The 15,333-nt window shown below is 44.1% G+C and overlaps 1 protein-coding gene across 2 annotated transcripts in view; it reads left to right on the top strand.

Annotated features, from left to right (window-relative positions):
• Positions 1-5,398: 5,398 nt before the first annotated feature.
• The window catches only part of MAMDC2 (MAM domain containing 2), a 185,859-nt gene continuing 175,924 nt past the window's right edge, over positions 5,399-15,333 (top strand). For both annotated transcript variants that reach the window (XM_016191692.2, XM_060199726.1), the window contains exons 1-2: positions 5,399-5,687; positions 5,957-6,070. In XM_016191692.2, the coding sequence (XP_016047178.2) occupies positions 5,651-5,687; positions 5,957-6,070 (151 nt within the window). In that variant the 5' untranslated portion in view covers positions 5,399-5,650. The remainder of the gene's footprint in view (positions 5,688-5,956; positions 6,071-15,333) is intronic.

Here is a 15,333-nt window from a genome sequence, read left to right as displayed (position 1 = left end):
CCATTAAGCTTTTCTTCATATGCTTACTCTGAATCCCAGCTGGAGTCAGACCCCCTTTAGTACGGCTTGAATGCAGCCTTTTCATTTTTTTTAAAGTAACATATATGTCACCCCCAAGTGGACTGAACCCTTATTTTTATTTTGCTGATATATTTTCTCCAAAGGATATTTTTCAGGGCTCTGTCTCCCGTTTCTGAGGCAGAGGCTGTGTTTTGCTCAATCACCCCTGGTTTTCCAACTCCAGTACCTTGTCCAGTGTATTGTGAGCATTTAGGAAATACTGGCTCATGCAGTGTGTAAGAGGGACAAGGAAGTGGTGAGAAAAAGCTGGAGGGAAAGAGGGTGTTGTAGCCAGCCTGTGAGTTTGGGCCTCTCAGGTACTTGACAAGCACTATCTCTGCGTCCTCCCCCAGACTGTTCCCTATAACATCTCGCCTGCTAGGTAAGGTGGGGCATAGGTCACCCTTCCTCTTTTATAGCCAGAGCCCTGAAGCAGGAATCTGAGGAGTCTCCAGTAGAGCTAAGTGTAGTGCAGCCCACAGTAGAACCCTGAATGAGGAACCCTGGGGTGGGGGGCAGAGCCCACAAGGGTGAGCCTGGCTGTCTGAGAAGCTTTGTGTGAGTGCCCAAAGGGACAGCCAGCAACTTAGGCTGTCTGTGGCATAGGCAGCCCTTGGAAGGAGAGAAGGGTCTCTGTGAAGAGAAGGTTTTTACACAATGTTGTGTATACAATCAAATTGCACTCAAACCCACTGGCTAGACATATGACCTTAAATATGTGAGGGCCTGGGGCCAGGTGGTGGCTCACCTTGTAGAGCATACACATTACCATGAACAAGGACCAGGGTTCAAGCCCCTGGTACCCACCTGCAGGGAAGAAGCTTCGTGAATGGTGAAGCACAGTTTCAGGTGTTTCTCCTCTCTACCACTCTCTTAATTTTCCTCTATTAAAGAGAAAGAAAAAAGAAATAGAATAAAATAAGATAGAATAGAAAAACACAGGAGGCCCAGTTTTCTCATTTGTAAGATGGAGTTAACAGTGGCATCACTTCCCAGATATGTACTTATTTATTTACTTGTTAGTGAGAAAAGAGCATTAATTAGAATATCATCCTGATATGTGAAATGCCAGGGATTGAACTCATGACCTTTGACTCACCAGCCCTCACTTTACCTGCTGAGCCATCTTCCTGACCACTGGCTCATGTTTACTTGAACATAACCTTCTTCATTAGTTTCTGTGGTCGCCAAAACAAATGACCACAGATGGAGTGGCTTAAAACAACAACAAGTTATTATTTCACAATTCTGGATGCCAGAAGTGCTGACACAAGTTGTCTGCATGAACACACACCTCTGAGTCTCTAGCAGAGAATCTGTTTTTCTTTTTTCCAATTTCTGGTGGCTCCAGGCATTCCATGACTTGGGATTGCCTCATTTCAATGTCTACCTGTGTCTGTTTCTCCTCTCTGTCTCGTATAAGAACATTTGCCATTAACCTAGGGCCTACTCCATCAGCCAGAATGACCTCATCCCAAGACTCAAACTTTGGCCAGGAAGTGGCACAACCATAGAGTACACACATTACCTTGAGCAAGGACTCGGGCTTAAGCCCCTGCTCCCCGTGTGTGTGTGTGTGTGTGTGTGTGTGTGTGTGTGTGTGTGTGTGTGTGTGTGTATGTATGTGTGTGTGTTAAAGAGGAAGCTTCACAAGCAGTGAAGCAGGTCTACAGGTATCTCTCTCTTTCTCTCCCTATCTCCCCTCTCAATTTCTATCTTATCAATTAGAGAGAGAAAAGAGGGGAAAAAATAGCCCCTGAGAGTTGTAAATTAGTACAGGCACTAGTACTGAGTCCCAGCAATAACCCTTGTGGCAAGGACCAAGATCTCTAACTTAATTACATCTACATAAACCACTTTCCAAATGAGGTCATATTCACAAGTTCTACACTATATATCTGTTTTCTGATGGAAATTCCACTATGTCCTTAACATCTGTTAAGTGCTTTCTATAAGCCAGAACTTTAGATTATTTATTGATAAGTTGATAGACATATTTTAGAGGGTCAAAACTTCCAGGCTGGGAGTCGGGCAGTAGTGCAGCAGGTTAAGCGCACATGGTGCAAAGCACAAGGGCCAGAGTAAGGCTCCTGGTTCGAGCCCCCGGCTCCTCACCTGCAAGGAAGTCACTTCACAAGTGGTGAAGCAGGTCTGCAGGTGTCTATCTTTCTCACCCCCTCTCTGTCTTCCCCTCCTCTCTCCATTTCTCTCTGTCCTATCCAACAACGACATCAATAACAACAATAATAACTACAACAATAAAACAACAAGGGCAACAAAAGGGAATAAATACATTTTTAAAAAAGATTTTAAAAAATTCCAGGCAGTTCCTACCCTAGGACTTAATGCTTTTTTCCTAAGTGATGAGGCATTCTACATGCCCATGTGACTCCATGATTAGTAACCAAAGGAAGTGGGGAAACAGTCTGACTCCTTTGTGGCCCTCTTTATATGCCCTATCCTTTCCCCTCTTTGCAAAATGTCTATGATGAACACTGATGTGCTGTTCAGAGTCTACCTCAAGAAAAGACTTGCTGTATCAGCCTCTGGAAGTATTGTCATCTACCAGCTCTAGGCCCTCTGCCCCCACATTCCCAGGCCAGCTTCAGAGCAGACAGCCAAACATACTAGAGACTATATGTGGATCATAGTGACAATTGAAGGCAGATTATATAAATAATCTGTTAATTTCATCCTAACACAGGTTAGAGGGGCCATTGTGACTTGATTTCCTTGGGTGGGATGGGAAGGGACTTTGTGGGACCTGCATTACACATAACTTTGCCCTATATATGGCCTTGATTCCTCCCCCTCCCTTCAAGGTGTGGACACCAAGGATATCCCCTAATCAACCATCCTGCATATGACACCCTAATCAGAGTCCAATTCCCAGAGCACTAGCCTGCAGCACTGTGGAAGGCTCATCAGTTCTTGGGATCATGCTATTATATGTGAAAGACAAATTTCATTCCAACTATTTTAATTTATGTATAAGGACTATTTCCCATAGGTACAATAAATAATGCCACCTTGACATTGTAAATCATATTGGAAAATATTTGGAGATCCCTTTAGGACTTTAAAGCTCTGAATTTTCCTAAGATTTGGAGTATGCAAATGAATCTACGTCAATCTTAAAACTTGGAAATACTCTGTAGGTGTCTGGGAAAAGGAACACCAGTTTGTTAGTTGCCAAATGTTTGTTTGGTTGAAGACAGTGTTTTGAGTTTATAGTAAAGTTGTTGACATATAGGTAAAATTTCTCATTCTGTGGAATGTTCTTCCCCCCAGACTAGGTGCTTTCCCACCATGAGCATGTTGGAATGCTAACATGGACCTTTATTTTCCTTAGCCTGGTACATTGTGTTGTGTATCATGTAGTTTCATCAAACAAAAGTTGATTATAATTAATTAAAAACTTGCTTAAGTATAGAAGAGAGAAAGAAGGAAAGAAAGGAAGAAAGAAAGAAAGTAATGTTTTGAGGTTTCAACTGGACTTCCTATCTGCCTTGGAATATCTGAGTAATTTGACAGAATTCATCAGATAGCGCCATCTGTGGACAATAAAGCAAAAGAGAATATAAAGCCAGTGAGACAGATTACTCTAGCCCTCAATAAAATAAGCTTGAACCTGGGTTCTTGTGCATGGTAACATGTGCCCTTCACTGGGGTGCATCACTGTCCAGCCCCCTTAATTTTTGTCTACACTTATTCTAAAGAGGATCTCAAGGATATATATATATGTATATCTTTTCTCTTTTGAGAGAAAGCTACTAAATCTTCTGACACTGAAGATAAGTTGACACAGTAGAGATACCTGAACAGTGCAAGGTAGAACCATGCAGCTCTCTGAGGAACATTTCAAGAACAGCATTTCAAGAACTGGGAACAGCCAGTGTGGGGTTCTGACAGGACAGTCAGATCATTCTTGATGACCAGCCAGGAGATTCATGTAACCAGAGTGCAGTCAGCAGGGTAGATGTGGTCAGCAGAGAGGGAGATGGAGAAGCATAAGGGGGTGGGTCTGGCAGGCTTTTGCAAAGACTCTGGATCTTGCTAAATGATTTGGGAAATTGTTAGGAATCTTGGGCCAAGAAAGGGTATGGCTCACATTCTGTATTTAAAGGATGGCCCTGATGATTGTGTGAAGATGGGAATTGAAGTGAGCAAGGCAGAGGAAATGGGGTGGTACCAGTAAGAGGCTAATGCAATGTCGGGTTAACACGGATGGATGCTAGAACTGGCACAGTCACTGTAGCACTGTGGGCACAGAGCATGGTCAGCACCTACTAACTTTTTTTTTTTTTTTTTGCCTCCAGGGTTACTGCTGGGGCTTCGTGCCTGTACTACAAATCTACTGTTTCTGGTGGCCACTTTTTCCTTTTTCATTGTTGTTGCTGCTATTGTTGCTGCTGCTGGATAGGACAGAGAGAAACTGAGAGAGGATGGGAAGACAGAGAGGGGTAGAGAAAGATAGACACCTGCAGACCTGTTTCACAGCTTGCGAAGCGACCACCTTCACCTACTAATTTTGAATCCCAGACTGACAGCTTTTGGTGATGTCATGAAAGGAAGAGAAGAGTCTAGGAGTTTTCTGTCCTGTGCAGTAGGAGGAGAAAAATTCCTTTAATTGAGATGAGGAAGAAAGGCAGATGGGAGCAGGAATGTCAGGTGTTCATGTTGGGACATGTTAAGATAAACTAACCCTTAGGTATCCAAATACAGTACTGAGATGACAGTGAGAAAGAAAAGTCTAGAATTACTGAGAAGTGTGGGTTATATAAATTCCAGCCCAGCCCCCACCACATTGAAGGAAGTTTTGGTGCTGTGGTCTCTCTCTTTTAACATTTTATTTATTTATTAAAGACACAGAGAAAGAGGAGATAGGGAGAGAGAGAGAGAGAGAAAGAGAGAGAGAGAGTACTGTTTCACCACTGGTGAAGCTTCCCCCTGCAGATGGGGACTGGGGGCTTGAACCTGGGTCATTTATGCTTAACCTGGTGGGCCACCACGTGGTCTTTCTCTGTCCTGCTCCCTCTCGGTCTCTATCCAAAAATAAAACAAGACAAAACAAAATAGGGGAGGGGGGCGCTAGTATTCCAGGGTTAGCATTACTGAACCATAAATTCTTCAACTTTTCCTGAGATAGAAGCTTATCCCACCAACAGTCTCCCAAGTTTTCCTCTAGGTTCTCCTAGGAGAATTCCACACCCACCACCCAACCTTCCGAAGAGAAGTTACTAAAATAAAGCTCTCCTCGCTGTACTTGCACGCCAGAGGCTGGGCTGTCCCCAGAAATAAGCGGGTTCCCACCGCGGTGGGCGGGGCGGGGTCTCCTAAAGACCTGCCGTTGGCCAGCGTCTGCGGGCCGGTCCCAGCCTTCAGATCCCAGAGCGAGGCCCGGCGTGCAGCCTCCCGGCCCGCGTCCCCACCGTGCGCAGCAGCCTGCTCCACGCCCAGTCAGCCCGGCCTCGCCCGCTCCACTGCGGGACCCGCTGCGCGGCTCGACCCCCCTCTCGCTGAGCCCTGGGCGAAGCTGGGCAACCGCGTGCACCCCTCTGCAGCCTCCCCTGACCTCACCAAGTGCAGGATGTTGCTGCTAAGGGGAGTCCTCGTGGCTGTGCAAGGTAAGACACAGGGTTCGGGGTGGCGGCTCTTGGGGGACTCGCTCCCTCTCCTGCTCACTGCTAGCGGGACTCCTCATCCTGGGGTGGGCCCTCCTTCTTCACTGCCAACCCGGGATGATGATGGAGGCGTGTTTGGGAGTGGAATCCCAGAGGGGAGAAGGCGAGGAGAGTGGGGAGGGGGTCCTTGCTGGTCGACTCCCTAAGGCCTCCTGCTTCACCTGCTAGATTTGTGCAGACCCCCCGAACTGAAACTCACTTTGTGCTCGCAGCCCTGCAGCTGGTAGGCGCCCTGGACCTGCCCGCGGGCTCCTGTGCCTTTGAAGAGAACACTTGTGGCTTTGACTCAGAGTTGGCCTCCCAGCCCTGGATGCTGAATGAGGAAGGTAAGGACTGGGCGCACTGGGCCCAGGGCGCAGGCTCTTGGTCACTGCTGCTTGGCAGTAACCAGGGTGACTGTTGTTATCCTGGAATTCACTCACAGAATTTGAGATCTTACAACCTTCAGCTGAGCTGCTCTAGGACGAGCAAGAATAGGGTGGAGAAAGTCCCCGTGTCTACCCAGCCTGTGGAGGGAAGCTTTTAAAGTCCTGCCTCTTCTCTCCGCCCTCCTGTGTGGGAGGGAGAGATCAGGCAGAGCGAGTGACTGCCCCTCTCTTGTGAGCTGGGAGAGTGAGATGGTGCTATAATCCTACCCTCCTCAAGCCAAAGTGGTTCCATCATTCTGTGATGAGACCTCAGTGCCAAGTGCACAGGAAGAGACAGTTTCAGTGCAGTGTCATCCTCCAACTCTTGTGTTAGAATTCAGCACTTGGCAAAAGGGGAAGCCAAATCCATGGCTGTGTGCCTGAGATTACTGTCTCACCACTCTGTGCCCTGTGGGTGCTGTGGGCAAGGCTGAAACGGGAGGTCTTCAGATGTGTCTTCTCATGCTTCTTTATATAGTTTAAAAAATTAAGTATTTATGGTGGCTATCATTGGGAGGGTAGAGGCACTGAACTTTGGTGTTAGGTGTGGTGTGGAACTGCTGTGGAATGAGGGAGTAGGGCAAAGGGTGTAAGGGTCCCCTTCTTGCTCCAGTGGGTCCTGGAGAACTACCTACCTGGAAGAATCACAGGAGATTTTATCAGTTACAAGGAGAACATAGACAGGGCAGTCTTCCTCTCTCTCCATCCTGAGTTTCCCTGTCCTCCTACTTTTATAGAGGCCACCTGGTGAAATGTTGAAGGAGGTCTTTGCTGACCCTGAGAGGGACCCACAACCCCTCTCCAGTGAGGGTTAACTGCAATCATTACCTTCTGGTGTGCACAACTGCCTTTTATGGCCTTAGCCAGTGGAAAGGGAAATACCTGTGCAGGACACAGACATCTCGGCTCCTCTTCAGGCTATCTGAGGAAAGTGGGGGAAGGGGGGGGCTTGCCTGCCCAGTTCAGCCAGCTCTGCATTCCTGCTCACATATGTTAATGTCCTTCCCAAACCCCCTAGGAGTTTTTTCTTGGGTTGGCTTTAAAAGAACTATGCCCTAAAACCTTACAATCTTGTACTATTAATCACAAATTTTAAATAATGGCTTTAAAAATAATAAGCAGCTGTCCAGTACCCAGAAGCAGGCACTGGAGAGCCTTGCTTTTATTTTACTCTCACATTCTTGACCTCATTTGGAAGTCTGATGCCCTGGGCTATTTGCAGTGTGGAAGAGACCAGTTGGCCTTCATGCTCATTCAGCTGTCCTTACCCCCAACCCCCAGCCCTAATTATCCTGATGGCTCCCCTGTGGGGCCCTTGCTTAGATTGTATTTGTGAACTGCTTACTCTGCCCCAGGCTTCTGTTTGGGGCTTTGCATACAATAGCTTTCCTGACCTTCACCTGTAGGCAACATTAACACCAAATTATAGAGGAAGCCTTGGCCTTAGAATATTCAAATGATTTAGTCCTGCTCATAATGGCGACTCTTAGCTCTCTGATTAGGGTTTGAAGCAGGGGTGACCAAGTCAGCAGTAATCAATACACATCTCCAATCATTGCCAAGGCTTGACCACTAAAGTTTACTTTGGAGTAGCTGGGTAGAAGTAATTCCTGATTTATAATCTGACAAATTCTTACTTTATCATTGGCCTTAATTTTCCTTTTCAGGTGAAATGGAAAGCATTTTGTGAGGTGACCAGACAAAGCTCACATGACTGCCTTTGGAGATGCTGATTCTCCAGGACATTATTCACCAACATTTTTAAAATTTCTTTATTGGGGGATTATGGTTTTACAGTTGACAGTAAATACAGTAGTTTATACATTCATAACATTTCCCAGTTTTCCACATAACAATACAACCCCACTTGGTCCTCTGTTATCATGTTCTAGGACCTGAACTCTCCCCCACAACTCATCTCAGAGTCTTTTACTTTGGTGCAATACATCAACTCCAATCCAAGTTCTGCTTAGTGTTTTTTTTAATGTTCATTTATTTATTCCCTTTTGTTGCCCTTGTTGTTTTATTTTTGTAGTTATTCTTGATGTTGTCATTGTTGGGTAGGACATAGAAAAATAGAGAGAGGAGGGGAAGACAGAGAGGGGGAGAGAAAGCTAGACACCTGCAGACCTGCTTCACCACCTGTGCAGGTGGGGAGCCGGGGCTCGAACTGGGATCCTTGCACCCGTCCTTGTGCTTGGTGCCACCTGTGCTTAACCCACTGCACTACTACCCAACTCCCTGCTTAGTGTTTTCTAACCTTGCTTTTCAACTTCTGCCTATAAGCTAGATCATCCCATATTCATCCTTCTGTTTCTGACTTATCTCACTTAGCATGATTTCATCAAGCTCCATCCAAGATGGGCTGAAAATGGTCAAATCAATGTTTGTAATAGTTGAGTAGTATTCCATTGTGTATCTAGACCACAACTTGCTCAGTCCTACTCATCTGTTGTTGGACACCTGGGCTGCTTCCAGGTTTTGGCTATTATAAGTCATGCTATTGTGAACATAGGTATACACAAATCTTTTTTGGATTGGTATGTTTAGTTCCTTAGGATATATCCCCATCGAGAGGAATTGCAGGATCATAGGGTAGATTCACTTCTAGCCTTTTTTGAGTTCTCCAGACTGTTTTCTCCACAGGGATTGGACCAATTTACATTCTCACCAGCAGTGCAGGAGGGTTCCTTTGACCCCACAACCTCTCCAGCATTTATTTACTGCTATTTTTTCTGGTGTATGACATTCTCACAGGAGTGAAGTGGTATCTTATTGTTGTCTTTATTTGCATTTCTCTGACAATCAGTGAGCATTTTTTCATGTTTGTAGGCCTTTTCAGATCTCTTCTGTGGTGAATAGTCTGTTCATATCCTCTCCCCATTTTTGAATGGAGTCATTTGTTTTCTTGTTGTTGAGTTTGGTGAGCTCTTTATATATTTTGGTTATTAGCCTTTTGTCTGATGTATGGCATGTATCTCCCATTCTGTGAGGAGTCTCTTTGTTTGGGTGGTGGTTTCTTTTGCTGTGCAGAAGCTTTTTAATTTGATGTAGCCCCATAGGTTTATACTTGCCTTAGTCTTCTTTGTAACTGGATTCTTTTCATTGAAAATATCTTTTAAATGTATACAGAAAAGAGTTCTGCTAATACTTTCCTCTAAGTATTTGATAGTTTCTGGTCTAACATCCAAGTCCTTGATCCAACTGGAATTTACTTTTGTGTTTGGTGAAATGTAATGGTTCAGTTTCATTCTTCTGCATGTTTCAACCCATTTTTTTCCAACACCATTTGTTCAAGACACTCCCCTTTCCCCATTTAATAGTCCTGGGGAAAGGACTATTAAATTAAGATTAGATGTCCATAGATGTGGGGGCTTACTTGTGGGCTCTCAATTCTGTTCCACTGGTCAGTGTGTCTATTCATGTTCCAGTACCAAGCAGTTTTGATGACAATGGCCCTATAATACAATTTGAGATTTGGGAGTGTAATGCTTCCAGTTCTGTTCTTTCTTTTCAAGATTGTTTTGTCAATTCTAGGTCTTTTCTGGTTCCAGATAAACATTTGTAGCATTTGTTCTATTCTCCTAAAAAATGTGGTTGGGATCTTGATGGGGATTGCATTAAACTTGTATATGGCTCTGGGTACTATATTCATTTTAATGATGTTAATTCTCCCAACCCATGAACTTGGAATCTTTCCACTTCTTTGTGTCTTTTTCTATTTCCTCATAATTTTCAGTATACAAGTCTTTCACTTCTTTGGTTAGGTTTATTCCTAGATATTTTATTGTTTTTGTTGCTATAGTAAAAGGGTTCTCCAACATTTAAAAAAAATTATTAATGACTTAGTATTGATTTACAAAATTATGAGATAACAGGAATATTGCACACTGTTCCCACCACCAGAGTTCTGTGTCCCCATTCCGTCCACTGGAAACTGCAGTAGTTCTCCCAAGATCACAATTATGGGTTGACTATTATTTCTATAACTCTATATTTATATATTTGCCCATTCATTTCTATGATCCTGCCTTCTTTTTCTTTCTAAGTCACACACCTGTTACTACTTCAGAATGACTTTTCTTCCTTTTTCTCTCTCCAGGTCTTGAGGGAAATGGAGCTTAGAGCCTTCTGGTCATCTTCCCCCAACATTTGTTTCTGTCTGGGGGTACTGACTAGAATTCTTTTTGGTGTAGGAGTTCTGGTGTAATTGATTATCCACTGGGCAAGGACTTTGGCAGGTAGATCCATAACCCCAGCCTGTTTCTATCTTTACTGGTGGGGTAGGGTTCTAGAGAGCTGAGGTTCTGGGATACATTGGGAAGGTCATCTGCCTAGAGAAACCAGGATGGAATCATTATAGCATCTGCAACTTGGTGGCTGAAATGTGGTAAGATATAAAGCAGGACAAATTGTTAAAGAAACCGGAACCAAAAAAGTAGGAAAAAAGCTAATGAGAATAGGGATTTTAGGGTGGAAAGAAGATAGGAGGTCTACTTTAGGTATGTTTTTAGGGGCCTGTGACTTTAATTATTTTTGCTTAAGACTGATAACTAAACAGCAGGTAGACTAAAAATATTGTCTAGGTCAGTGGTGACAACATTTAGCTGATAGATGTGTTCAAACAGGTATTGCTTCAGGTATTGTTTCAGGTTAGGTTATTGGCTGTGGGGTGGAGTCTGTGAATCAGCATTTTCCTTGGTTTCTCAGATGCTGCTGCTGGTCTGGAGACCACACTTCAGATTAGTGGATCAGTGCATGTGTACACACACACACACACACACACACACACACACACACACACACCTGTGCTAGACTCCTAGTTAGTATTGGGACAAGGGTGAAAAAGTCACCCATTTGACACTGAGAATGAGAAATCTCCTTAAATCTTGGGCCCTAAGAAGGCTAGGTAGTGGCACAACCAGGAAAGCATACATGTCACCCTGTGCAAGGACCCACCCCGTTTCCAGCCCTCCAGGTCCCCACCTGCATGGGAGTAGGCCTACAACTTTCTCTCTTCCTCCCTCCTTTTTCTCCCCATCACCCTGTTTCTGTCTCTTATCATCATTAAGAACAAAAGGGGGCAGGAATAGCTGCCTGAAGTGGTGGATTTATTGTATAGATATTATCCATCCATAATCCTGGTAGTACACAAATAAATAAGTAAGAGATCCTATACCCATGACAACTCTGTAAGTCTCTCTTTAGTTCTGATCCTACAAAACAGTAATCAAGGAAATTGGTATCCTCCTTCCTCAGGGAGCCCCATCAACCACCCCTGTCTGCTCCACGCCTGGTCAGTGGGCATTACACCACCACCTGCTGCACACAGATGCCCCCTACCCCACAACCACAGGACATACCCCACTGAGCTGGCACCTCACATCAGTGGCAGTTAAGCTTCCTGCTTGGGTGAAAACAGGGAGATGCTTATGGCAACAAGGTGACTATGGCTTAATAGTATAATGAAGGCACTGTTACTTTCCATCTCATTTCCAACTACCACTGCTTTCTGGCTTAGGGCTAGAACAACTGGCTTGGCTGGAGAGGATTCAGCCTCTTCCGAGCACTCCAGGCAGGCCTGGTAGGATAGGCTCCCATCAATATGGAACAAATATTCAAAGGCCAGAATTTGGCCAGAACAGTCCACTCCAGAGGGCCAGCAAGGCTGGGGTATGCCAGTTGCTGTGGCTGCCTACTGAGGAGCCATTGCTAAGTATTTCCCTTATAAACTCATTTTGAGGTTGGTGAATTAAAGATAATAAAATGGCTCCAGGATGAAATTTGGCAAGCTGTTCACAAGCCTCTCTACAAATGTGTTTCACCGTGTTGCAAAAACTCTTTGAAACTGGTTCTCCTGAAGCCTCCCTGTGTTGACTCCACCACAGAAAGCTGCAGGTTTCAGGGTCTTTTGCCTTCAGGTACTTGGAACACGTGTGACACCTTCTTTCCATTTATTTTATTTTATTTTATTTTATTTTACTTTATTTTATTTTATTTTATTTTATTTTATTTACTTACCAGAGCACTGCTCAGCTCTGATGTATGGTGATGCCTGAGATTGAACCTGGGGCCTCAGAGTCTCAGGCATGAAAGGCTTTTTCAGAACCACTGTTTGTTATAATCCCAACCCACAAATGACACCTTCTGTATGTCATTGACTGGCAAGTTAATTTACAGTGGAGAGAATAATGCTAAAGACCAGGGAAGGAGTGAAGTAGGGAAATGAATCTGCCAATTGAAATCCCATCACGGGGTAATCAAATAGTGTTCTCCTTATCTCAAAATGTCTGCCAGTTACTCAAGATGATTTATGAGTTTACTTAGAGTGTTGGGTCTGGGAGCTAGGCAGCAGCACACCTGGTTGAGTGATATATTACAGTGTGCCAAGACCTGGGTTCAGACTTGCAGCTTCCACCTGCAGAGGGGAAGTTTCATGAGTGGTGAAACAGTGTGGCAGGTATATATCATCACCTTTCCTCTCCATTTCTCTCTATCTCTGCTCAGACTAAATAAGTAAAATAAAGTAAAATAAAAAACAAATTAAAAAAATTTTAAAATTAAAGAAAATGCAACTCTAAGGGGTCAGGTGGTGGTGCACCTAGTTAAGAATGCACATTACAGTGCGCCAGGACCCAGGTTCAAGCCCTGAGTCCCCACCTGCAGGGGGAAAGCTTCAAGAGTGGTGAAGCAGGGCTGCAGGTGTCTCTCTGTCTCTTTCCCTCTCTACCTCTCCCTCTTCTCTAAATTTCTGTCTTTCTCTAATAAATAAATAAATAAATAAATTTAAAAAAGAAAAGAAATAAAGAAAAAGCAAGTCTAAAATATAGTATTAGGTCTTTAAGTATCTCCAATTACATTTCCAAAATGACAAATTCATAGTCATTTTAAAATATGTTTAATCTCCACTTGGCACAGAGTAGGTAGGTTTTGACAGGGTGGTGTTTTGGCTTGGACTGTGTATCCCCAAAAATCCCCTGGAGTGGGTGACACTGTGCAGGTGGCTTGTCTGCTCTTTAATTTTGCCACTGGTTGCCTGGATTTCTTGACTATGCTCTATGTTTCTTTTAATTTTTTTAATTACCTTTATTTATTTATTGGATAGACATAGCCAGAAATCGAGATGGAAGGGGATGATAGAAAGAAAGGAGAGCTGGGCTGTGGCACAGCGGGTTAAGTGCACATGGTGGAAAGCACATGGACTGGCATCAGGATCCTGATTCGAGCCCCTGGCTCCCCACCTGCAGGGGGGTAACTTCACAGGTGGTGAAGCAGGTCTGCAGGTGTCTATCTTTCTCTCCCCCTCTCTGTCTTCCCCTCCTCTCTCCATTTCTCTCTGTCCTATCCAACAACAAGGACAGCAATAACAGCAACAATAATAACAACAGTAATGACGATAACAAGGGCAAGAAAAGGGAAAAAAATAAAGTTAAAAAAAAGAAAGAAAGGGAGAAAGACAGAGAGACACCTACAGCACTTCACAACTTGCAAAGCTTTCCCTCTGCAGATGGGGAGGCTCAAACCCAGGTCCCTGCATATTATAACATGTGTGCTCAACCAGGTGTACCACCACCCACCCCGCCGTATGTTTCTAATAAAACATTTTTATTTTTCCTAACATTATTTCCTAATGTGAAATTAGGTCAGATGCAAATCTGTACTCTTTTCCAACTTTAGGCTTAAATTAAATCCAGGAAAGAAGAGATACATTTTATGCTATAAAGATCTCTTTAGGGGGCTGGGCGGTAGCACAGTGGGTTAAGTGCACATGGCACAAAGTGCAAGGACTGGCATAAGAATCCCAGTTTGGGTCACCGGCTCCCCACCTGCAAGGGGAGTCGATTCACAGGTGGTGAAGCAGGTCTACAGGTGTCTATTTTTCTCTCCCCCTCTCTGTCTTCTTCTCCTGTCTCAATTTCTCTCTGTCCTATCCAACAATAATAACAATACTAATAACAACAAGGGCAACAAAAGGGGGGGAATGGCCTCTAGGAGCAGTGGATTCGCAATAACCCTGGAGGCAAAAAAAAATCTTCTTTATTCATTTGTTTATCCTCTCCTATGTTGTTAAAATTTGTAGACTCTTGCTGGCCGGGCTAGCTTCACGGGCGGGTAACAGAGACGCGGAGACGACAGCTGGGCAGGGAAGCTGTATTTCTTTATTCACGAACAACGATTCATAAACTAAGACAAGCTAATCACCAAACAGAACTCTGCTGTCTCTTTGCAGCGGCACAAGCACATTCTCTTACTCTCGAACTCAAGAACTCTCTGAAACTCTGGCACTCTCCAACCCAGGAACCCTCTCTCAGGGTTCCTTGGGGCGGGGCCAAGCGGCCCGCGAAATTAACTGGACTGATCCAATTCTCTTGGCGGGGGAGGGCTAGAACAACCCAATGTAAAGCATACAACACTCCTATTTTCTTTTTTCCTGTTATATATTCATATAGATGCTGCTTTGAACAATGGTGCTCAGCTGAAATCAAGTTCCATTCCCCCAGTGCCAGCTGTGGGGCACAAGGCCTTTGGCTGGGAATTCTTGGAGACCATAAAGTTGACCACAAATTGAAAGAGTTATGATTCAAATTAGTCCTCCTTGGGTGAATTTGGTTCCACTCAAATGTTTGGACATTTTGGCTTAGCAGCTTTATCCTAACTCCATTTCAGAAGCTGGAGGAAAGAGGGGAGTAAACCTAACTAAACCCAGGCAATTTTGCTAAGATATTTGGACCCTTCAGTTACATGGGACAGGAAGGTAGAGCCAGAGAAGCTGCTTAAAAGAAGTTGAAAGGTTAAAAGAAAAAGAAAGTTCAGAGCATGTCTGGGGAGTTTTTTTTTCTCTACAACAATGGAGATTATGGCTTAAGAAGTTGCCTAATACAGGAAGAATTTGAATGGTATTTGTACCTCCAAGCAAGCAATGATATCTGACACAGGAAGGCCAGCTCTGTTGTTTGACGTAACGCAGGTATGGGATGTGGGGTCCTATAGAATGCACTGAAATTGTGTTCTACATACATGCTGGTGTCTCTTTCTGACAATCTCTTTCTTCATCCAAACCCACTCCTTCTCTTTTAACATCACTTTTGGTTACTTGGCATCTAATTTTCAGTTCTGTGTCAGTCATATGCATTTATTATTAGCAGCTGATCTGACCCAATATTTTTTCTTTTTCATTTTGT

The sequence above is a fragment of the Erinaceus europaeus genome, chromosome 10 (genome assembly GCF_950295315.1).
Source record: "Erinaceus europaeus chromosome 10, mEriEur2.1, whole genome shotgun sequence".
In the NCBI taxonomy this organism is placed as follows: domain Eukaryota; kingdom Metazoa; phylum Chordata; class Mammalia; order Eulipotyphla; family Erinaceidae; genus Erinaceus; species Erinaceus europaeus.
This window is presented reverse-complemented; position numbering and strand designations above follow the sequence as displayed.